The 25,182-nt window shown below is 34.3% G+C and overlaps 1 protein-coding gene across 1 annotated transcript in view; it reads left to right on the plus strand.

Moving 5' to 3' along the window:
• Nucleotides 1–22,466, plus strand: part of FAM240C (family with sequence similarity 240 member C) — a 48,853-nt gene extending 26,387 nt beyond the window's left edge. The window contains exons 2-3 of the mRNA XM_051996738.1: nt 13,655–13,803; nt 20,210–22,466. Of these exons, the coding sequence (XP_051852698.1) occupies nt 13,658–13,803; nt 20,210–20,339 (276 nt within the window). The 5' untranslated portion in view covers nt 13,655–13,657 and the 3' untranslated portion in view covers nt 20,340–22,466. The remainder of the gene's footprint in view (nt 1–13,654; nt 13,804–20,209) is intronic.
• Nucleotides 22,467–25,182: the final 2,716 nt, after the last annotated feature.

Genomic DNA, 25,182 nt, shown 5'->3' on the forward strand with positions numbered 1-25,182 from the left:
GTGTTCTCAGGGTGTTGGTATAGTCTATATAGAAAATAGTGATATTAGAAGTACTTCCAATTTCACTGCCGGCTTATAGAAAACTGGTGGTATTCAATCTAGTTCTTTATCTTTTTGTTTTTCTGGGGGAAATGAATGCTCTTAAAACACGACAATTTTAAATATGCAAATGATTCTTTCAGAGAAAGAGTTGCAAAACATCTCTTCAGTCATTATTCAGTGTTTATTTGTTTCTATCTAAACTCCAAAAATTATCCATGATGACTTGCTTTGCAGAGCTCATTTTCAAAACTTGCTGCAATTATAGAACAAATGAAAAGAAAGACACAGTTGAATTGGGGGGAGGGGGGGAGGAGCTTACCTTAGTAAGATTACTTAGTAGCAAAATACTTCTCTCACAAAAATTAAGTAACAATATAGCTAATCCTTTCAAAAAAAAACATTCTGGACAAGAATTATGATACTTTCTTTGCATTGAAATTATTTTGTATTCATTAAGCAAAGATAGCTTTGCTTTTTAATGTATAATTAATTATTAAACATGCAGCAGAAAGATAGTCATAATAGATATTTCAACATCACAGTGAAAACATGACCAACAGTAACATGTCTTGCATGATTGCACATGTATGACCAATATCAAATTGTTTACATTGGAGGGGGAAAGAAGGGAGCTGGAGAATTTGGAACCCCCAAAAAGTGTTTCTACATATAAGTTGGTAAGAATAAAATATTATTAAGAGTAAACATCAATGACAATAACATTGTAGTGAAGCTGTAATCTCATTGATGAGGATATTTCATTCAATGACATAGATCTCAAACTAGCCATGCCTTCCCATCCTACATGACTTGTCCATGTCCCCCTGTAAATTCCCCAAATTGGTTCCTCTAATCTTGATAAATGTCTTCATCTTGTTCCATTGACATTATGTGGATACCAATGGGACTGTCCATCTTTCAACCATGCCATACAACTAATCTATTTTATTTTCTTGTCATGCATTTCTTTAATGACATCGTTTTCACCACTTCTCCTATGTGATTCTTGTTAGTACTGTGTTTCAGTATTCTTGGATTTTTAACCCCCCAAAAATTTAAATAATATCTAAAATATGAGGTATTCATTGAATTCTGAGCTTGTAGAAACTTGAACATGGGTATTCTAAAAACTTGACTTTTAAAATATATAAAGGAAAGAGTGGATTGCTAGAGCAAAAAGTAATTTTTCAATATTTATTGGGTATAGATGATTTTTTAATCTTCTAAAAATAAATTATGCAAGATAAAAATATAAAGAAAAAGTCTTGAGATGGGAATAAGCAATTGTAAAGTATCTACTATGTGCCAGACTATGCCAAGCTCCTCTACCTTTTAACATATATCTCATTTCATCCTTACAATAACTCTGCAGGATAGGAAGATATTATTATTAGTCCCATGTTACAGTTGAGAAAACGAAGCACACAGTGGTTACCTGACTTGCTCAAGGTCCCACAGCAGGATTTGAGGCAAGATGTAAACTATTGCCATTCTTCCTGACTTCAGGCCCTTTGCTCTATGCATTGTATCACCAGACAGATAAAGATAGTAAGAATAATATCAAGAAATAAATATTCATCAAAAGAATGAGACAGTCTCACTGATGAGAGGTAGTCAATATTCTAATATATTCTAATACTTTTTTTCTATCATCTTTACTTTCGCAAGTAAAGTCTCAGAAGTATCAAGTATTAAAAAGTCAGTGTTACCATCTTCATGTCACAGAGGATTGATTCAGCTAAATTTCATAAAAACTCCATTTTTGACTCCAACTCTAGGTTCTTTCTACTACACTTTCTAGCTTTCCCCCTAATTCATGTTGCATTATAGACATCATCACTTTCAAAGAGTAGCTGAGCTAAAGAAGAATCTTAATATCATGCATTCATATATCTTTAAAGATATAATGTAAGATGTGAAAAATATAAACATTTTCATTGACTCAGTCACTAATTGCTTGTGTCAAATGGTAAAAGCCATTTTTTCAAACAAATAAATCTTGAAAGAGAATTTTATATAATATGTATAATCTATTGTATCTTGTGATGACTACGTATTTAAAATCAGCCGTAGTCAGGAATTCAGGTTAAGGGAAAAATCTTCAATCTTTATTGAAGTGAAGAGGGGAAAAAGGATTGCAAAAAGCAATATGGGCAGCTGCGACAGGAAGCCAGCTAGCAGAGGGGGATTCGAGATGAAGAGCTGTCACAATGGCAATGCGAGCAGCTGTGTCAAGACGCCAGCCAGCAGTCTCTCCTCCCGCTTCCCTTTCCACTCCCCTGCCTCCACCCACAAAAACGTCATTTCCTATATAACACATCAGGACTTGCACAAAGAGTGTTTGGGGGACATTCTTTCTCCAAGCTTATATATTAATAGAGTATGATCCAATTACTATTTAGCCTCACATGCTTGGGATCTCAGTACATCAACTCAAACCTCAGCCCATTACAGTATCTATCTTTCAACATACACATTGGGGGGAAAACAGTTCTGGAGTCACATAGACCAAGTCCATTCTTGAGACCGAATTCCCAAAACATTATTTCTCTCTTTGTTTGTTGCCTGAATCTGGAGTTTCTCCAAGAAAATATTTTAACATATTCAGAGTATATCTTATGTTTAGGTTTCACCAAATATAGTGAAAAGTAATTCCCAGGCAGCTAAGAGGCACAGTACACAGACAGTCAAGTAGACCTGAGTTGAAATCTGACCTGATACACACTAAATATGACCCAGGACAAATCATGTACCCTATCTGTCTTAGTTTTCTCATCTATAAAATGGGGATAATAATAAAATTTATCAACAGTCAGGTTGCATAGTGGATAGAATGCCAACCCTTGAGTCAGGAAGACCTAAATTCAAAACTGGTCTCGGATTCTTACTCTCTGGGAAAATCACTTAACACTGTTTACTTCAGTTTCCTCGATGGAGAGAGACAAACCAAAAATTGTATCTTTACCAAGAAAATCACAAATGGAATAACAAAGAGTCAAACATGACTGAAAAATAACAAAAATAATAGCTATGTCCCATAGTTGTTGTGAGGATTAAATGAGACGCTTATAAATTGATTAACACAATGCATGGAACATAATGAACATTTAATAAAGTCTTATTTCCTTCTTTTCTTCCTTTCTATAAAATCATTTAAGGTTTAAGTGAGAATTGGGTGTGACAAATACTTTATTTCATTTCACATAAAATGAAAAAGTCACAGGAACCCAAGGAACACCTACAGCACTCAAGTGATCCATTAGTTCCTACCCACCTACCCCCCAAAGAAATTTAGTGCTAATAGAAGAACAAGATCCAAAAGTTTCATTAAAATCCTCTCCAGCAGGGTCCTACAAAATTGCTTCCCGACTCAGTGACACTGTGACAGATCTGGCTTAGATTCTCCCTTCTTCCCAAGTTAAAAGTACTCAAGTGTAGTTCCAATTGTTCAGTAATGAAGAGAATCAGTTATACCCAGAGAGAGTACTATGGGAAATGAGTGTGGACCACAACATAGCATTTACAGTCTATCTATTATTGTGTGCTTGCATTTTTGTTTTCCTTCTCAGGTTCTTTTTTTCATTCTTTCTAGCTCCAATTTTTCTTGTGTAGCAAGATAATTGCATAAATATGTATATATATATATTTATATATGGTTTAATATATATTTTAATATATTTAACATGTATTGGACTACATCTAGAGGAGGGGGTGGAGAGAAGGAGGGGAAAAGTTGGAACAGAAGGTTTTGCAGGGGTCAGTGTTGAAAAATTACTCATGCATATGTTTTGTAAATAAAAAGCTATTAAAAAAAAGAAAAGGATACAGGGTGTTACTGAACCCTTCCTGTTAGACCAACACTATCTAAGTCATTAAGTGGTTTTCCTCTCTAAGTAAGATAATTCAAAGAAACATTATGTACTGTCCATTTTGCTGCCTTCCACAAAGAGAAAAAAAAGTGAAGAGGATATCATCAAAAGAATAAAAGAGACAGAGTCTAAACTTTTATAGATCACAGGGAGTAAAAACTGATTCTCATTCCACCAAATAGCAGAAAATAGCTCTAGTCTTTTGTTGTTAGTCATATCCAATTTTTGGGACCCCATTTGGGTCACAAAATCTCTCACAAAATCACAAAAAATCTCTCAGCAGAGATACCAGAATGTTTTTTTCATTGTCTTCTCTGGTTCATTTTATAGATTAGGAAACTGAGGTTAACAGGGTTAAGTGACTTGCCCAGGTTTACACAACTAGCAAGTATCTGAAGCTAGCTTTGAACTCAGGAAGATGAGTCTTCTTAACTTCAGTCCTGGCACTATTCAACACCAGTCTATAAAACTCAATTAGTATGGTACCAGGGGACAGACAAACATTCAGTTATGCTATACCCTTTTGATTACTTCCTAACAATGGCCTACATCCTGGAATCTTATAAGATTGATTAGAGAATTCCTCAAATTATTCAGATTTCCTTGGTCACCCCCTTACATTCAAAAGTGGTACAGTGGATAGAATGCTGAACCTAGAGAAAAGGCCAGAATTCAACACTAGTCTCAGATACTTAATAGAAGTGTGACCCTGGCCAAATCACTTAATCTCTATCTGACTCAATATTCTCATTTGTACAATGGGGATAATAATGGCACTTACTTACCAATCCTGTTAGATAAAATAATATTTATTTTTAAATTTAAATTTAAATTATTTAAAGGGGCAGCTAGGTAGTGCAATGGATAGAGCACCAGCCCTGAAGTCAGGAAGACCTGAGTTCAAACTTGGCCTCAGACACTTAATACTTTCTAGCTGTATGACCCTGGGCAAGTCATTTAATCCCAAATGCCTCAGCAAAAATAAATAAATAAAGTGCTCTGTAATCTTGATACATTATACCTGTGCTAGTTAGCTAAATCATAGTAATAGTCAATAAATTTACTAATTATTCTTTAAAGAGGATTGTATTAGCCTTATTCTTTCTTCAACTGTGACATATCCATTATGTAAATCACAGAAGATCTAAGACCTGTCTATATGGTAAGTGGGAAAACATTACACATGCCCAAATAGCAAATAAGTGATGTTTAAAAGTTTGTGCATAACTCAGAATATATAAACTAATCCAGTTTAAACGGAGCAGAGTAGCTCCAGGAAGTTCCAAGGTCTACAATAATTGTATAGGAAAAAGAAAGAGAGAGGGAAGAAAATTCCTATTCTTTTTCTGGCCTGGGAGCAGGGACAAGGGCATTCCTATTTAATCATTCTTCTGTAAGAAATGAATTTAAGCTAGGTTTATGTAAATTAAGGATTAGCAACTAACATCACTGCATATTTGATTCAATCTTTTCATTTATTTCAGTAACCAATTCTGAGAGCTGGAATATTCATTTTAAAAGTTGTTCAAAATCAGTTACTGAGAAGTCCTAAAATGTATCTCGCTGTTGCCTCCAGGATCAAATACAAAATGTTCTGTTTGGCATTTAAAATCCTTCATAACCTAATTATTTACTTCCTCCCTTTCCAGTCTTCTTATACCTTACTTCCCACACATGTACTCTTCTAACCAGTAATATTGGTCTCTTCAATGTCAATGAATAAGAGACTCCATCTCTCAATTCTGGCATGTTCTTAGGTTGTCCCCCTTGCCTATAATGCTTTCCACTCCTCTTTCTCCATTCTGCCTTCTGACCTTCATGGTTTCCATTTAAATGTAAACTAAAATCCTGTCTTTTACTGGAAATATTTCCCAACTTTTATTAATCCCAGTGCCTTTCTTCTATTAATTATTTCTTAGGTATAATACATACATAGATAAATATATACATATGTAATAGATGTGTATGGCTAATTTTGTATAGTTTTTTCATCCATTGTCTCTCCATTAAATTGCAATCTCTTCAAAGGCAGTAAGCTTTTAAGGGAAGTCCTCATCGTATCCTCAGTTCTTAAAAATATTTATTGATTCATTGATAGATAAGGTCATATAATTGGACATGAAATTGTCTAACATAAAGGTCAATATCTTCAAAGATAACCCCTGTTCTCAAGATAATTGGTTGTGCAATTATAACTTGCATTCATGTAACCCTTTACAATTTGAAAAAACATTTTTCATATTTGTGTTTCCTTGTATTTCTTTTCACTATTTTATAAAGCAATGTTGATCATAATAATTCTTCCTCCTCCTCTATAAGATTTTTAAAATGTACTTTTTATAGAGTTGCTATTTTAAGCTACTGTTGCTCCTAGCCATTGTTGACTGAAGCAGTTTCTAGGATTGTTTGACCTACTTATTGTGGCAACTGATTTATATCAGTTAAACTATTGTAGGATATGGCCATAGTCTGTAAAATGTATCTATCTTCTTAACCATTTCCCTTTTGAGGACAACAATAGCTTATTTAAACAAAATAAGTTTTAATTATGTATTATAAATCTTTTAATTTTTATTCTTTTAATGTGATGTTGAGTTTGCTGTTCCTCTAATAAACCAATGAGCTAACTGTACCCTTATAGCTAATTCATACAGTATTCTAACATTAGTAATCAGTAATGACTGATTACTGGCAATGTAGTGTGGTAGGAAGAGTACTATAAGGCTTTGGAGTCAAAAAGCCTGGGTTCATATCGCAACTTTGCTATGTACTAGCTATATTATTATGGAAAAGTCCCTTAACCTTTCAGAGTCTCAGGTCCTTATCTGTAAAATGTCAATAATAATACCTGTAGCACCTATATATGTTGTTGCTTATAGCTCCCACTCAGAAGAAATTATATATGCAAAATGCTTTGCATAAAGGCAATATTGCATAGTGGATGTAGAGTAGACTTCAAAGCTAGGAAGACTTGGTTGCCACTTCCATTTCTAATGCATGATCCAGGGCAAGCATTTAAGTTGTGACTATTCCATGCAATTCTCTAAAACTATACATTGCAGAGAAGGTGCTGATCTGTATCGGTAAAAGGAGTTTCCTCACCCAGGAGTTCCTGAGATCACTGAAATCTCTAACACAGTCCCTATTCCTATTTTTCCTGTCTAAGGGATGAACACAATTATTTTTTGATCTGCAATTCAATCAATGCCTATCATGTCCCATTCCTTCTTATTATTTTCTTAGAAAAAAACACTTGTGGTATAAAAGTGTGAGACACCTATATAGGCCATATATTCTTTGAAATCTTTTATTTCTTACTCTTGAGACATATTTTCCAATACATTGCTCTTCAACTTCTCTATATCTTTCTTTGAATTGAGCTAGTAAGTGGTAAAAATATGTACTGATTTAATTTGGAAGGTCATATCAAGCTCATAATAGAATTTCACTACCTCTCATCATCTACAAGTTATTAACAGATAGAACATAATTATCTTCAGAGAATTTGTTTACAAATGTTCATCATGAGCACTACAATGTGAGGGGACTAAGTATCCCAGGGAATGTTTCTTGTTGCCTTTGGAGATATGATAACAACAATTCCACTCTGATTTCACTCTCCAAAGGGAACCTGTGAACTGCCCCTTTAACTTTAATTTTCTTTTGTTTTCTAGTTTCATTAATGGAGAAAAATAACAATATCAAAATGACTCACTTCCTCTAATAGTAATATCTACTCATTGACCATTGTTCAAGAACCTTACATTCAGTTTACCAAGTCTAAGATTCTTACACACCAAAAATCATGAGATTCTGAAAACTCTGCCCCCTCACCCCCCTCCCCCCCCCCAGTTGCACCAGTCTGCCAACCATCACTGCAGCAGTGAAATAAGAGCCGCTTAGGAATTAGAGTCATTATATATTTTTTCTTTGTTTTAGCAGTTGTCATGGCCAAATAATTCATCATCTATTGGCAAATTCACTAGTGATGAGTCTCTTCACACTTAACTGGAGTACCCAGAAAACAGTCAAAGTCTGGCTCCATGGTCATACTCAAATGGGCTAAAGCTTAGTCTCTCCAGGTAAAGTCAAGAATATGCCACAAGAAATATAGAATACTTTAGAAAAGAAATACCAACTGAGCAATAATTCTCTAAGATAGGTGTTGGATCCTTAGTTTTACCAATGGAAAAGGAAAAAATAATAATTCATCCAAAAGCATCTGGTAACATTTAAATTGACCAAGAGGATTTAGAGAGAAAAATATCAATAGTAATTAAGGAGTTTTCTGTTCTATTGGGGAAAGTTTTGTTTGTTTGTTTGTTTTTGGTTTAGGGTTTTGTTTTTGTTTTTGTTTTTTTATATACCAAGTAAGTTAATAGCAATTGAACAGTGACGGATATTTCAGATTTCACTCTTGAATCAAAGTCAAGCCCAGCATGGAGGAATGTAATGTGATTCAGAGAAGAATGGCATTGGTAGGACAAGCTGGCTTAGACAGCCCATCAACAGCCTGCACTGGATTTTAGAGACAAGAGTATAACTATCTAAAGAGCTTGTCTGAGAGCCAACAGCCCGTCCTGGAAGAGTTTCTGGGTGTCAGCATGATTTATAGATACAGAATGATGAAAGGGTGTGAAGATGTAAATAGCACATTCTCTCACTTTTTTTTAAACAAATGGTAGCTCCTGAGGAAGACAGTCTAATATTTTCATGAAGTATGCTATGAACACAGTTTCAAGATATGAAAGGGCAAATTCCCAGGAGTCATTAATATATGTCTCATTTGCTTTGTAAAGCAAGGTGCTGCTGGCAGCAGTCAGAATAGTATTATTCTGTGGCCTCTGAGCATTCCAGCTGTGCTTATGGCTGTTTTTTCTTATTTTTTATTCTAAAATCATTGATCAAATCTTTCTATCGAACATAACAGTTTATAGTAAAAATCAATTTCCCCAAAGGGAAAGCTGTGAGTTAACAGTATTTTAATTTTGTTTCCTACTGTTCTTCATTTTCCAAACTCAGTTCAAGGTTGAACTCAAGGAAATGAATAGTCAGTGGGTGGTAGTGAGAAGTCTAAATAGGACTCCCAAAAAGATTGAATTCTACTATAAAATTTATCATACCTCCATCTAAAATTTATTTTTGTTATTAATTTTATATTTTATTTTTCCCCAATTACATATAAAAACAATTTTCAACATTTTTAAAAATTGAGTTCCCAATTCTCTCCCTCATTGAGAAGGCAAGCAATTCTATGTAATTTATACATATATAATCAAGCAAAACATATTTCCACATTAGTCACAGTCAAAGAAAACAGAAAACAAAATAAAAACCCAAGAAAAATGAAGAAAACTTTAAAAAGAATGCTTCAATCTATATTTAGACTACATTCAATCTGTATTCATCAGTTATTTCTCTGGAGATAGATAACATTTTTCATGATAAATCCTTCAAAGTTTGTGTTTCTGAGAATTCATAGTTGATTATCTTATAATATTGCTATTACTGTGTACAGTGTTCTCCTGATTCTACTCATTTTACTTTACATCAGTTCATGTAAGCCTCTTCAGGTTTTTCTGAAAGCATCTAGCCCATATTTTTTATATCACAATAGTATTCCATCACAATTTTATAGCACAAATTAGCCATTCCCCAATTGATGGGCATCCCCTCAGCTTCCAATTCTTTACCACCAGAAAAAGAACTGATATAAATATTCGGGCATAGTTCTAAATTGTTCTACATAATGGTTGAATCAGTTTACAACTCTACTAACAGTGTCTCAATTTTCCCCCATCTCCAACATTTATCATTTTGCATCTGTTCCATTAGCCAGTCTAATGGATTTGAGATAGTACCTCAACATTATTTTAATTTGCTTTAGAAATTTATTTTTAAAGTGTCCTTTTAAAAAATAAAAAATTTGGCCACTCACTTAGATAACTACAAATAAACCATGATCTTTGTATATTTTATGTTCCCCAAAGGGAAAAGGAAAACAAGAAACAAGGGAGAAACAGGGAACTCAGTTCTAAGGAGTTCATTGATCTCCTTGGAAAATGGATATCATGAAAACAAGGTTCTTCCTTATTGTTTTTATGTTACTTATTTTCTCTTTTTAAAACAAGCCCTCACCAGATAAAAAGATGTGATCCACCTCATCAGCAGCCTTTCCATTGCACATTTGCTAAAGATGTCACTTTTCAATTTTTTCTAACTCAAATCCCAAACAAAGCCTCTTATCTCTTAAGTTTTGCAATTCAGAGGGATTCATAAACAACTAATTTTCCCCTGCATATTCTGACAACCTTGTAAAAGATTAAAAAATGTTATTTCTCTAAGTCTTCATAAATAGTTTTCAGGGTTTTCCCATGGCACTCTAAAGATTCTGTTTGAGTAAGCAAGGCTCTTGTGGCAATGACAATTTCTCAATTGTAATATCTTCTTGGGATTTACTCTTCAAAGTACTATTTGAATAAGATTCCCACAAAATAGTGTCATATTCCTCCCTACAAATACATGGTTCTCATAGAAGAGAGAGTGTGGCAGAATGGATAAAGAGTTGGAATCTAGGAGACCTAAGTTCAAAAACTACATGAAATAGTTACTAGTCTTATGAATTTGGATAAGTGTATTAATCTCTATGAACCTCAGTTTCCTCATTTGTAAAATGGGAGTGATAATAGCATGCATAGGCTTGAAATGTTAAAGATAAATCAATAAATCTTCCCACCTCTGCTACCCACACCTTCAAACTAGTCTTCAAAATAATGACAGATCTGGTTATGTCATTCCTACAGTCAAAATCCTACAATGGCACCCTACACTTGTCTACCATGTAAAGTTCAAAATCTTTGTTCTAGTTAATAATCAAGATCCTCCATAATCTGGATGCACCTTATCTTTCCATATTGATCTCAAACCGCTTTTTTCTATGTACTCCATTGCTCCAGTGAAGTATATACATTTTTCATTTCTAGCCTTTAGACTTTTGATGTTTCTTCCTTTGCCCACGATGCCCTCTCCATTCATTTTAACCTGTAGAATCCTTTGTTGTTGTTATTGTTAAGTCATGTCTGACTCTGTGATTCTATTTGGGTTGGGTTGTTGTTTGTTTGTTTGTTTCTTTTTGACAGATACGAGAGTAGTTTGTCTTTCCTTTTCTAGTTCATTTTGCAAATGAGGAATCTGAGGCAAACAGAGTTAAATACTTGCTCAGGATCACACAGCTAGTAAATGTCTGATCCAGATTTGAACTTACAAAGATGAGCCTTTCTGGCTTCTATTTATTCTGCACCACCTAGCTGGTAGAATCCCTATCCATCTTTAAAAGCCTGTTAAACTCCATTTCTTTCTGATCTTTCATTAATTGGTGATAATCTTTTTCCACCTTATCTCTAACAGAGTCCTTTTTCATATTTCTCTGAATTATTTTTCATGTATTTTTCATATTTAATGCTTTGTACTAGTTATTATATGTTTCATGTTCCCCTTCTAGACTTGAAGTTCCATAAATGCAAGGACTCTGCCTTATGTAAACTGTGCATACAATTTTAAAATGAGGAACTTGGCATGAATAATCTTTGAAATTCTAAATCCTATGATCCAGTGAGTTCTGTTTATGGCAGTTAATAAAGGTTTTGATCCAGTCCAGTCTAATCTGACAAGAGTTTGCTACGTGCCTACTCAATGCAAACTGCTGTGCTAAGTTCTGGGAATGCAAAGAAAAAACTAGAGTTAAGTCCTCACAGAGTTTAGTTCCTATATACTGTGACTACATAACATATGAACAGATAAGCATATATATGTTCATTTTAAAAGAATAAAAACAATCCCAACTACATCACACATAATACAGCAAAGATTTAGACCTAGAGGTAAGGTAATCAATAAAGGCTTCTCATGTGGAATTACATAATCAGAGCCTTGAAGGAAGCTAGGGATTTTAAGAGGTGAAAGTTAAAAGAAAGTATTTCTTGAGTGGGAGACAGCCTAACAGTGGCATAAAAATGAGATAAAATATCAAATTTAGGAACTACCAATAAACTAATTTTTCCAGAAACTATACTGTTTAAAGAGGAGTGATATAAAATAATTCTAGAAAGAGAGACTGGACATATTGCAAAGAAATTAAAATGATGAACTAGAGAGCTTATATTTTACACTGAAGGTAAAAAAGTAGTAACTGAAGATTCTCATATTTAGTACAGTTCCTAGCACACATTAGCTACTTAATAAATGCTAGTCACTGGACCAACTGACATGACAAAAAGACTATTTTGGCAGTTATATAGAAAACATATTGCAGTATGGAAAGTGGGCCAGATGAGGTGGTGAATACATGAATTAGGGTGATAGCTGTTTGAAAAGGGTAATAGAGAAGGGGATGAATAGGAGAGATGATTTGGAAGTAAAATAAATAACTATGATTTGGAATCTAACTTAATATGGAGGAGGAATGAGGAAGAAAAAATAGTTCAGGACAATTCCTATATTGTAAACCCAGATGAGCAGAAAGACAGTGATACCCTCCACAAAAATAGAAATGACTGGAGGAGGAACAAGTTTAGGGGAAAGATAATGAGTCCTGTTTTGAACATGTTGAGCTTGAGATATCATAAAAGTGAATTCAACAAAATTAAAATAAATGGTTTCGAACACCAGGATACTTCTTGATGTCTTGGCCATTTTCCAAATGGTATCATGTACTCATGAATTCAGTTACCTTATAGGAAATAGAATTAGGTCCTGGTGATATCATGAATCTCATGAGGTAGCTGCATGTTTTGGAATTCATACAATTGAAAATTATAATTACTTAAAATATAGTCATTGGCTCCAGTTCAGTGGAATTGTGAAGTGCAATTTTGAATAATGTGATCACTTCAGGAGATTCATTATTTGGACTAATTGGAAACTAGTTGAAGTACTTCAAGAAAATATCTCATTCTTTTTTAATATGTCACAGAATCAAACTCACTAAAACTCTGCATAATGATTTACATCAACTCAGCAACATTTTTAAACAACTGCTATGTGCTAGATTCTATGTGTGACAAAAAAAATTCTTAAAAGGAATTAAAGAGTTATATGCAACTTGTTTAACCTATATCACATCATTTGCTGTGTGGGGTAGGGAGAGAGGGAGAAAAATTTGGAACACAAAGTTTTGCAAATACGAATGTTGAAAACGATCTTTGCATGTATTTGGAAAAATAATAACAACCAATTTGCCACCAAAAGATATATAAAATGAGACAGAGAGAAAAAAGAGAGACAGACAGAAAAAGAGACAGAGAGAGAGAGAAAGAATTGCATTAAAGTTTTTTTTCTTGTCACCAAAAAAAATTATATGCAAGTTACCTATTATTATTATAAAAGATAGTATTAACAATATCATATCAATAATGAGTGGTTGGTTATATACAGTATTATACCAGAGATCTCTCCAAAAATGTAACTTTTTGTTATAAGATGCTTATGAGTTGCAGATATAGACCTCTTGAGATGTACTATGGACTTCCTCTATGCAAAATATGATCTTCTTCTTGTGGTTGTCTCTGGCTGGTTTGGGGAGGGGGGAGTTGTTTTGGGGCTTTTTTTGTTTGGTTGGTTTGGTTTGGGGGTGGATTTTTGTGGGTTTTGTTTTACTCATAAAATTTAGTCCATTTCCTAACTCTCCCACTCAATCATTCTAAACCATAGCCAAAAAAAAAAGTTACATTTTTTATAACTTTCAGAAAATGAGTAAGAACTATAGATGGAAACATCCTGAAATGACCGTGCATGATGCAGGTGGACTAAAAAACTTTTGGGAGAAAAAAATTGAACACCATGCTAAACAAGTGGAAAATGAAAACTCTCGAATAAGCAGGAGTGCCCTGGATAAGTAAGTAGTGTCATGTAACAGCAAAATTTGTCTGGATTTTGTCCAACCCCTACCCAAATATACAATGATGGATTAGATGAAGATTATGGTACTGCTACATGTCTACAAAATGTTGGAAGCCTTTCAACACATTAACACTGTCATACTGGAATTTACTATTAAGTTTTATTAGTTTCCACCTGGTATTTAGAATACTAAAGAACCAAAAGCTAACACTATCTCTTCTTGGGGGCCCTTTAAGTCACTTTCCAAAAAAAATTATCTGCCTACAAATGATTGGCAATTAATTCCAAAAAGTGATTACTATTAATTTCTGCATAGAATTGTTAAAGAAAAAATAAATATGAAAGGAAAGGCAAGCAGTTGAAAACATTAAATGAGCAGAAGACTTTTCCTCCTGTGAGAGTTGGAATGTTCCAAATGTTGATGACTTGCTTTTAAGAGCAAGTTCTAATCATTCCAAAATTATTAGAATTGTAGCATCATAATTCTGAAAAAAATTACTTTTCATGAATGATAATGAACCTTGCTATTAATGGTGAAGAAGTAGGACTTTGAACTTTGACACATCAATTTTTATGGGGGATATATGACCGTTGAGAAATATATATATAGTAATCATGTTCACATTTGATCTCAGAAGTTGGTAAGAAGCTTGAGACCAAAACTAATATTACTTCTCTTTGTTGATAGACTAAGTTCAATCTGAATATGATGTAAAAATACTAGCATATTGTAAAATGGTATGTGGAAAGGGAGAGGAGAAAGAATGGATATAACAATCTGAATTTGGGATTTCATCAAGATAGGGAACTTTCAATGCCAAAACTCCCTTACCAATGCATATTGGCAACTCAGCTGTAGTTTATAATCTTAAAGAATTGCCTAAAATACTCAGTTAAGTGACTCACTTGTGATCATCCAACTAGTATAGGGGAGAAGACTTGACAGAAAGTTTTCTTAAGTACCAAAGCCAGTCTTTTATCTACTTAATCATATTTCTTTTTATAAATATTATTCTCAACATACAGATGGGGAAACCAAGTCAGACAAATTTTATCTTGCATAGATCTGGAGCTAGAAGAGAATTCTGAGACCTTCTAATCCAAACACAGGATACTGAGGCCCAATTATACTTACACAGATAGTAAACATCCTAAATAAATATGAACTCAAGTCATTTGACACTTGAGTCAGTACTCTTTCCCTTCATCACATGTCTAGTAAGGGGCTAAAATCTAGATCTTCTGACCTCAGATCCACTGTTCATTCCATTCCACCAAGTCCCTGCTTCAAAGGAAAAATTGGTTATATGACCCGCAATAAATTAATATCTTTGCGATCCAGCTTCCTCATCTATAAAAGGAGTGGGTTGGATTAAATACCCTTTCAGCTCCCTTCCAACTCTTGTGAACTGAGTGAGGGTTCCATGCTTTGAGTAATATATAAAACTAATTTTTGACCCCAAATTTGCCTGTCATTATAGAATTTATCCAAGTAGGAAGATTAATTTATAATCATACTAAGAAAGTGTGACTCTGAAGAGTTCGAAATTAACAAAGTGCTCTATGTAAAGCATCCACAGCACTAATCTCAAAATTAAAGTACCCAGCTGTTGTCCTTGTTAAGCCAGTGTTGAAAATGAAAACTGTCAGTCTTCAGATCTGACACGGCCAGAGGAGATTTGATCTCACAGAACTGCCTGGGCCAAGTGTGAAAGGTTCCCCTGAAAATCTATTCTGTCAGCACTCCCTTCCTTCCATGTTCCACTGTGTCTTTAAGACATGGGTCCTGTCTCTGTCACTCAAGATATCTGTTCCTTTTATTAAACACATATAGTTAGATGATACTTTAAGTACCAAATCTTCAAGCTTAAGCAAATCCCTCTCACCACCCTACAGCACCACACGCAATTTTCTGTCCCCCCTCTCGTCTCAGTTTTCATCTGCTCACCCCTCACTTGACTGCTACATTTGGCTATTTCATGTCTTTGTACCTTCCATGAGATTGCCCACTAGGCTTGGCACAAACTAGTGCCTTCCTTTTATCCTTTGAATTCTACCCCGAACACCTGTCAAGAGGCAACAGAACAGTTCTCTCCTGATGCAGTTGTCATTACATCAGTCCTGAAAGCCAAGGACATACTGTTGGTATTTTCCTTTTGATGTAGTGGAAAGTGCACAAGGCGATTTGGCATCTGCAGTCTAGTCTCTGATACTTACTGACTAAGTGATCTTGGGTAAGTCATTTAGTCTTTCTGAGCTTCTACTTTGTAATCTGGAAAATGAAGATAATAATAACAGTTGTATTATCTAAATAGCGAGACTTGGGAGAAGAAAAAAAATTTAAACCTTAACACACTATAAACTATGAGTCTTTCTTATTTCATCTCCCATTGTTCTCATCCATTTTTATCTTTATACAATAGAGGCTCTCTTTAATAGTACCTTCTTTTTTATTTTTATATCAAATTACAAATTTTCTCCCTCTCTCACTCAGTCTGTCACCCATTGAGAAAACAAGAACAATATCTATTATATACATGAAATCATACAAAACATATTTCCACATTTGCCAAGGCTGTAAAATAAGCAAGAAAAATAAAAGAAAAATTATGCTTCAATATGCACTTTGAGTCTATCAGTTAATATTGCCTTCAAAGCTCTGCAATATTTCATTATAAATGAGGTAGTAATTATTAAGGTCCATTCTAGTATTTTCAGCAATGAATATTTTTAGTCAATGTTCAGAATGGATATGCCTTATATCAGAGTATAGAACCCTCCTAATAAAAGGTCCCATAATAGTAAGATATCCATCAATTTATGCAGTTACTTCCAATACTCTCTTTTCTTATCAGGTATTTTCTCTCATAAAGGAGAGAGGAAGACAAGAAATAACAAGTATTAATTATTCACTAACTATGAGCAGGCTAGATGGATCATTGGATAGAGTACCTGTTCTGCAGTCAAGAAGATTTGAATTCAAATCCAGCCTCAGACACCAGCTGTCTGGGCAAGTTCCTTGATAATACTTGTCTTCATTTCTTTATCTATAAAATGAACTGGAGGGGCAGCTAGGTAGGGCAGTTGACAGAGCATCAACCCTGAAATCAGGAAGACCTGAGTTCAAATCTGACCTCAGACACTTAACACTTCCTAGTTGTGTGACTTTGGGCAAGTCACTTAACTCCAATTGCCTCAGCAAAAAAATAAAATTTTTAAAAAATAAACTGCAGAAGGAATTGGCAAATCACTACAGTATTCTTGTCAAGAAAACCCCAAATGGGGTCATAGAGACTAAAATATGACTGAAATGATTCAAGGACAAGAAAATGCACTTCACTAAATATAGCTAAGCACTGTGCTTATTTGCAACTTGCTCTCAACTGCTATTGCTGACAGGTTGAACCAAGATGTCCCACTAGTACCACTACCACTAGTAACTTAGAATCACAGAATTTTAGGAATCTCTTCTATAGAAAGTATTCATTTAGTCTCCACTTAAACACCTCTAGTGATTGGAAGTTAATTTACTTTCAAAGCAATCCATTCAACTTTGGGATAATTCTAGTTCTTAGTATGTTTTACCTCTGTATAGTCTAAAATCTGTCTTTTGCAATTTCTACCTATTCCTCCAATTTTTGTTCTCTGGGGACCAAGCAAAAGAATAAGGCTAAACTCTGTTTTATATGGATATGTACAATGCTTATAGGCTTAAGCATTAATTTTCCCTGTGTTGAGCTTCTGATAACTTATAAGAACAGTAGTAAAACATTTGTTAATTTCAAAAGAGTCACATACCTCTTTAACTGTTTCTATCTTGTTAATAGCTAAAGGAACTCCCAAAAGAGAAATTTTTTTTTAACTGGGGAAAAATGCCACACTGGTTTTCAAAAATTGAGTTTATGGGATTATACAAGTAAATACACTATATTTTTAAGGAACATTTTTAGTTGTTTTTCTGTTTATGATTTTGGCTGTCTTTTTAGTACCAGGGATTGTCACTTCCTCTCATTAAAAAGAAGGAAAAATTATGTAAGCTCCCATTCCATGAGGTACTAACTAGGACATCTAAAATGTCAACATTAAAGTCTGTTGTTGTGTATGTGAGTGTTTTTTTTCCCTGGCAAGGACAGAGACAATTGTCATTGGCATCTATGCTCCAGGATTAACACATGAGCCATCAATCTTTCAAAAATTGTTGGAGATCAAAACTACCCAGTTCTGAATCCCCAGGTGTTTGTATAGAAATACAAACATTAAGCCAGATTTTCTCATTGCCCAAGGGCACCTTTGAAAACAAAATTAATTCCAAGTAGACACCTGGTACATTATAGAGCCCTCTAGCAAGCTATCATTGTGGCCTGAGTGAATTCATGGTAATTCCAAAGATTCCTAACATACAACCAAAGAATTAGCTTAATATGGGTGATTTACTTTTGAGCTTAGACCTTCCTTTTACATGGAGTGTTAGCTTCTTCTACCAGCAATCATCATAACTACTCCCAAAAGAGCTTTCCTTTGCAGGACAAGAAAGCAGCAATTACTGAACAAGAACAGAATGTCTGGTCATGTAGCTGGCTGAGAGTCATAGATTTAGAGCAGAAGGGACCTTCAAGGTCATCCAATCCAACCTTCTCGATTTATAGATAGCTAAGGGCCATCCATACTGGATAGAGTACTGAACTTTAAAAACCTCAGTTCAAATCCTGCCTTATGATATTTTCTAGCTTTATGGATCTATCTTGGCAAGTCACAGTCTCTAAGACTCAGTTTCCTCATCTTAAAATGGGGACTATAATAACCTACCTTACAGGGTTATTATAAAAATCAAATAAGATATTCATAAAGTGTTTTGCAGAGCTTTTTGTTGTTTAGTTTCAGTCATGTTTAATTTTTTGTGATGTCATTTGGGATTTTCTTGGCAAAGATTCGGAGTGATTTGCCATTTACTTTACCAGATGATTTCACAGATGAGAAAACAGGCAAATGAAGTTAACTTGCCCAGAGTCATATAGTGCTAAGCGGCTTAAAACTGGATTTGAACTCAGGGCTTCCTGATGCCAGGTCTGGTACCCTAACCACTGTGTCACTTTTCTGCTCAATCTCAAACCTTAAAGCACTAAATAAATACTATCTATGATTATTAATGGACATAAAGGTGAAATTACTTGTCTAGGGTCAAATAAGTAGCAAGTAGGAGAGTTGGAACCAAAATCCTTTAGACTCCAAATTCAGCCTTCTTTCTATTGTTGCACATCTGCAGCATCCCTCTTAGAAGAACTTTCAATAGGGTGCCTTTCAGAATAATAACATGACAGCATCCCTGTAATGATCAGAAAAAATGATCCCTATCACAGTGGAATTTTTGTTCCAGAGCAGGGCTTGAATGTGTATGAAATATTGACTTAGAAAGCTTCCAAGGAAAAGAGAAATCACTTTATAATCATAGGGACCTCAATTCTTTTTGTACAGCAAAATAACTGTTTTGACATGTATACTAATATTGTATTTAATTTATACTTTAACATATTTAACATGTATTGGTCAACCTGCCATCTGGGGGAGGATTTGGGGGGAAGGAGAGGAAAAATTGGAACAAAAGGTTTGGCAATTGTCAATGCTGTAAAATTATACATGCATATATCTTGTAAATAAAAAGCTATAATTAAAAAAAAAAAGAATTATAGGGACCTTACATACACATCTGTAAATTTCACTAATTCACTCAAGACAGCAAGGGTTATAGCTGTTCCCTTTGAGTCCTGGATTAATTATTTTAAATATGCCATCCGTAATTCTAGATTTATCTCTGGAAAATGAAGTTTGACAAGGTAGACATTTAGTAAATTCTTAACGAGTGTCATTCGTTTTACAAATGTTCATTGGTTGATTCATGGGTTTAAGAAAATCTGTTTCATAAAACTACTATTCTAAGGCAATATAGCCACTATCCCAGCACACCAGGAAAGACACGAAGCAGTGTCAGTACTAAGCTAAAGCTTTCTCTTCTTTCATATAAACTATGACCTTGAGTGGAAAGTCTTTAAATAGAAGAGAGCCCTTTCCTTGTACCTAATAGCACAACCCACAGAAGATATGACACTAAATACTAATAAATACTAATACTTTGCACTTGTGATTCATTAGGAATCTTGACAAGGTCACACAGGCTTCTCACTGTGAAGTGATACCCACCCAACCATATGTTTTCCAAATTTCTTAGCCCTGAAAGTCAAAGGGCTGCCAGGGGTGGCAGGATAGAACAGAGTAGAGCCTTTCAGTACACATGTGGCAGAGTGATGAGAGAAGCTGGGGAGGGAGGGTGAAGAAGAATAATTTCTAAAAACTTGGATCTGCAAGTTGGTTCATGTGTGCTCAAAGTATCTTTTTCCTGTCTACAGGCTCCGTTGTGAATGGACTCGGAGACTGGAAGGGAGACTCAAGATGCTACAGCAGCCTCAGGAAGAGCCCAAGAAATCATCCCTACTCCCAATTGAATCTTTCCACCTTGCTGATAAAACAGTAGCCTAAAGTTATTAATAATATGGTAATAGGAAAAAACATTGCTTCATGGAGAGGGAGAGCCCCCTTAGGAGATTCCTATGAAATAGTGAAGCCCAAGCTGAATGTTGAGCAGGAATTTTAAAGTGTTAATTTAAAATGTGTTCATACAGGAATATATTCAATATGGAAATTGTGGCCATGTTTCATTGTTTCATTCAGATCACAGTAGGATCCTTTCATAAAATTACTCAACATGTTCTCCAGATCAGATTCTTTCTCCCCAAACTTAGGTACTACAACTGAACGATGGCCAATATTGGAGTCTGTGAGAGCAGATACATCTGGTTATGTGACCTCTTAAGGACCCCAAGTAATTCTCTAAGATTAGAAATTGCCTATGAATTTCAAACTTCAGACTTTGCATTGGTGGAAGGAGTTTCTAAATTAGAAGTTCTCCCTAAGAACAAGGGATGATTTACCTATCAGATCTTTGAAGGGATTTATGACCTATCAGGTCTTTGGAGAAGGGAGGAATTATGATGAGAGAACATTATGAAAAGCAAAATGGACAACTTTTGATTACACTAAATTAAAAAGGGTTTGCACAAACAAAACCAACAGAAACAAGATTAAAAGGGAAGTACAAAGCTGGGGGAAATCTTTACAGTCAGTATTTCTGATGAAGTTCTCATTTCTAAAATGATTATAAAACTGTGTCAAATTTATAAAAATACAAGTCATTACCTAATTGATAAATGGCCAAAGTATAAGATATTTCAGGTGATGAAATTAAAGCTATTTATAATTATATGGGGAAAATGCTCTAGGGATATCTAAGTGATGTAGTGGATGGAGCACCAGCCCTGAAGTCAAGAGGACCTCAGTTCAAATCTGACCTCAGACACTACTTCTTAGCTGTATAACCCTGGGCAAGTCACTTAAGCCTAATTATCTCAGGAAAAAAAATGCTCTAAATGACTATTGATTAGAGAAATGCAAATTAAAAGAACTCTGAGGTACCACCTCAAACCCTCATATTGGCTAAGATGACAGGAAAAGATAATAATAAATGTTGGAGGAGATGTGGGAAAACTGGGACACTAATGCATTGTTGGTAGAATTATGAAATGATCCAACCATTCTGGAGAGCAATCTAGAACTATGCCCAAAGGACTATAAGACTATGCATATCATTTGACCAGCAATACCATTCTTGGGTCTATATTCCAAGGAAAACATAAAGGAGGGAAAGGACCTACATGTGCAAAAATATTTGTAGTGGCTTTTTGTGGTAACAAAGAATTGGAAAGGAGTAGATGCCCTTCAATTGGGGAATGGCTGAACAAGCTGTGGTCCATGAAGGTAACGGAATGTTATTGTTCTATAAAAAATGATGAACAAGCTGATTATAGAAAGGCTGGAAAGATTTATATGAACTGATGATGAGCAAAATGAGCAGAACTGGGAATGCATTACACAATAACGGAAATGATGTGCTGGGATCAACTATGAAAGGCTTGGTTCTTCTCAATGGTTCAGCGATCCAAAGCAATCTCACTAAACTTTGGACAGAAAATGCCATCTGCATCCAGAAAAAGATCTAAGGAGACTGAATGTAAACCAACTATTCACTTCTTTTTTTTCTCCCATGGTTTTTCCTGTTTGTTCTGATTTTTATTTCCCAACATGATTCATAAAACAATATGTATTAAAAATAAAAAAGCTTACCAAAAAATAAGGTTCTCCATAGTCATGAATTTAGAGAACAATCTCTTCTCTCTGCTCCTACCACCACTACAAATGCACACAAATCTCACAGATCTTTCCTAGATACTGCAGTTATAAATGATTACACTTTACTTCTTCTCCTGTTCAGTTTCCTGGCTTCTCTCTCTTGCTAATTTAAGTTTTTCTAGTACTAATGCTCAAAATTAACTCAAAAAGAAATTTAGCATAGGAAATATCAATAAAACTACATTATCTAATAAAATTTCTTATATGTTTTTCACTTCTTCAAAATGTGCTTACAAATATTTCTTTTTATCCATGCAGCAACTCTGTGAAATAAAAAATGAAGAATCATAGTTCTCTTTTTTTTCTTCTAGTTAAGTAGATTAAAAAATAGAGAATATAAGGACTGTGGCACATAGTAAAAGACCTATCTTTGGAATGGAAATTAAGATAGTTAAGTTTGGATTCTGGCTAGGAAACTTCCTAGTTTTGTGATGGTGAACAGGTCATTTAGGCTTACTGATTCTCAGTTTCTTCTTGTCTAAGAATTAGTAGTTATCGTTACAGATAATCTGAAGTTATCATATAAAATTTAAGTGACTTTTCCAGCGTCACACAGTTAGTGTCAGAGGCAGGATCTGAACATAAGCTCCAAGCCCAGGACTCTAGTCACTGAATTATGTTAGATCTTCCTAACTGATAAAATAGTGAAAATAATACTTGTACTTCCCACCTCATATTGTAGTGAGGGAAGTACTTTTGTAGATTTTTAAGTGATTTATAACAATAGCTCTTTCTTATCTTTTCCCATGGATTTTAGCTAGTAATTAATCAGATTCAAATCACTATCTTGCTAGTATTCTTTTATATTGATTGTTCTGACAACTATTTCACTGGTAGATACATAATTGACTTTTATAGTTTGATAAAAAGTATTGTAATATAAATTCATCCTCTATGGGTTTACTGAAAGCATCCTCTTATAGCAAAGCAATAGACATGATATGTAGTAAATCCTGGTCCCATTTTTCTCATATTTTCTACTGGATTTCTATATTTGAAAATTTTTTTAGCTTGGTTTTGCTTGAAATTCTGGTATATCTATACTATGTTCTTTTTCAAAATAATTTGGGATGTCAATGATGGTTTTGTCCTCTATTTCATTAATAGCTGTAACTTACAGAATTTGAATTTTATATACATGAAGATTTTTAATAAATTGGGGATTTAAAACTTTTTCCTCTTCAGATTTTCTTAGTTTCTCTAATTTCACCAAATTTAGACTTAGGGAAGAGATTGTTGGGTTTATTTTTTAATGAGTAAGAATCTGATCTCTCTTCCTCCTAATTCTCTCCTCTTACCCCGAAAGAGAAAAAGACAGACAGAGACAGAGACAGAGACAAAGATAGAAACAGAAACAGAAACAGAGAAAACTTTGTAACAATTGTATATAGTCAAACAAAGCAAATTTTCCCATAGACTATATCCAAAAAAACTCTGTCTTATTCTGTACCTTGAGTCTGTCACTTCTATTAGGGGGTGAGTAATATGTTCCATCATGGGTCTTCTGGAATCATAAGTTGTCATTATATTTATCAGATGTCTAGAGATTTCTGATTCTATAACTTTGTTGTTACTGCATGAGTTCTGATGAAGTTTTATTTTATGAATGTCCTGTACTGATGGGTAATGAGTTATTTTATGACTTAGAGCTCAGGATCACATTAACAAAAAGCAGTATGAAACCTTTGCCTATTACTGGTGAGATCAGTTACCAATTCTAACATTTTAAAGTACTGAAACATAACAAAAATATGCAAGTCTTAAGTCCATTTTATATATGTTTCAGTTCTTCTGTTTCAGCGTTCAGTATCTCCATTGAAGCATTTCCAGTTGGATAATACTTGTGTTTCTCATTCATTATCATCAAATGACTTGGCTAAGATTATTGAGAGCAAAGGATTTTAGATTTAGGACTGAAAGAGACTTAGGTTATTATCTAGTTCAATTCCATTTTACTGAGCCCTAGAGACATTGAATACTAGTTTGTCTTCCTCCTAATTTAGTGGTCCTTGTAGCTCCACACTTTTAAACTAATTTTATGTCATTGAAGTTTTTAATATTCAAGACAGGCTATTAAATCACCTGCTGAATATTTGGTCACTGCTGTTGTTTTGTGGGTGCTATTGATAAAATCTTGAGACAGTATATCAATTAAAAGCATGAAAGTTATGCATTAATAGACATTACTTGCACAGTAGTAAGATGCAGAGAAGTAATTTTATATGATGGTATATTTAGAATGGAATTAGTATCTTCATGACTTCATGTTTTAATTTTTTTGGAGCACACTCATAAAATGTGTGTTCGTGTTAAAATTAGGAGGTACAATACCTTCCAGCACATTTGTGTTTATGCCTTATTATCACGTAGCAATCATCTCACTCACTCTTTGGTAGCCAGACCACCCTCTTTGACATTAAACTCTTTGATGTTAAACACTGTCTTGATCATGGAGAATCCTAGTGATTTCTCAACCACATTTTCCCTATTTTTAGCATCCACCTTTTTTTGTGAAAGGTTAAGTGGAAGCTCTTGAGCTCAAAAGGCAAAAAGTGAAGAATAGAAGAAAAGAAAGAGAAGGAATTGACTATGGGTAGAAAGAGCATTAGGTTATGGATACAAAGAGTAAAAGGAAAAAAATTCTATTGAACCAGTATTACTTGTATTTTTGTGGATTTGTTTGTTTTTTTTTCAGAAAACAAGTCAATATGGTAGGCAACATGAGTGTAAAGGAATGATCATTAATTGGTCTTGGATTCGGAAGTCATCAATTAAAGTATCAGTTCCAACATTTATTAACAGTGTACCTCCTCTGAACCTCCATCTCTTCATCTGTAAAACAGGGGTTATAATTTTGAGGAAAGAATTTTGAAAGCATAAAGTATCATATAAATAGAAATAATTATCAAGTATGAGAGAGGCCTAAAGTAAATTACTTTAGGATGGGTACAAATATTGCCCAAAAAACTCCTATGCTTCCTCTAGCCTGGGGAGTAAAACCACTTTTCCTGAGCTCTATTTATGTATTAAGAGAGTACCAAGCAGATTTTTCTGAAATGTAGGGTTGGGTTGCTGT

Source organism: Antechinus flavipes, chromosome 1 (genome assembly GCF_016432865.1).
Source record: "Antechinus flavipes isolate AdamAnt ecotype Samford, QLD, Australia chromosome 1, AdamAnt_v2, whole genome shotgun sequence".
Taxonomy (NCBI): Eukaryota; Metazoa; Chordata; class Mammalia; order Dasyuromorphia; family Dasyuridae; genus Antechinus; species Antechinus flavipes.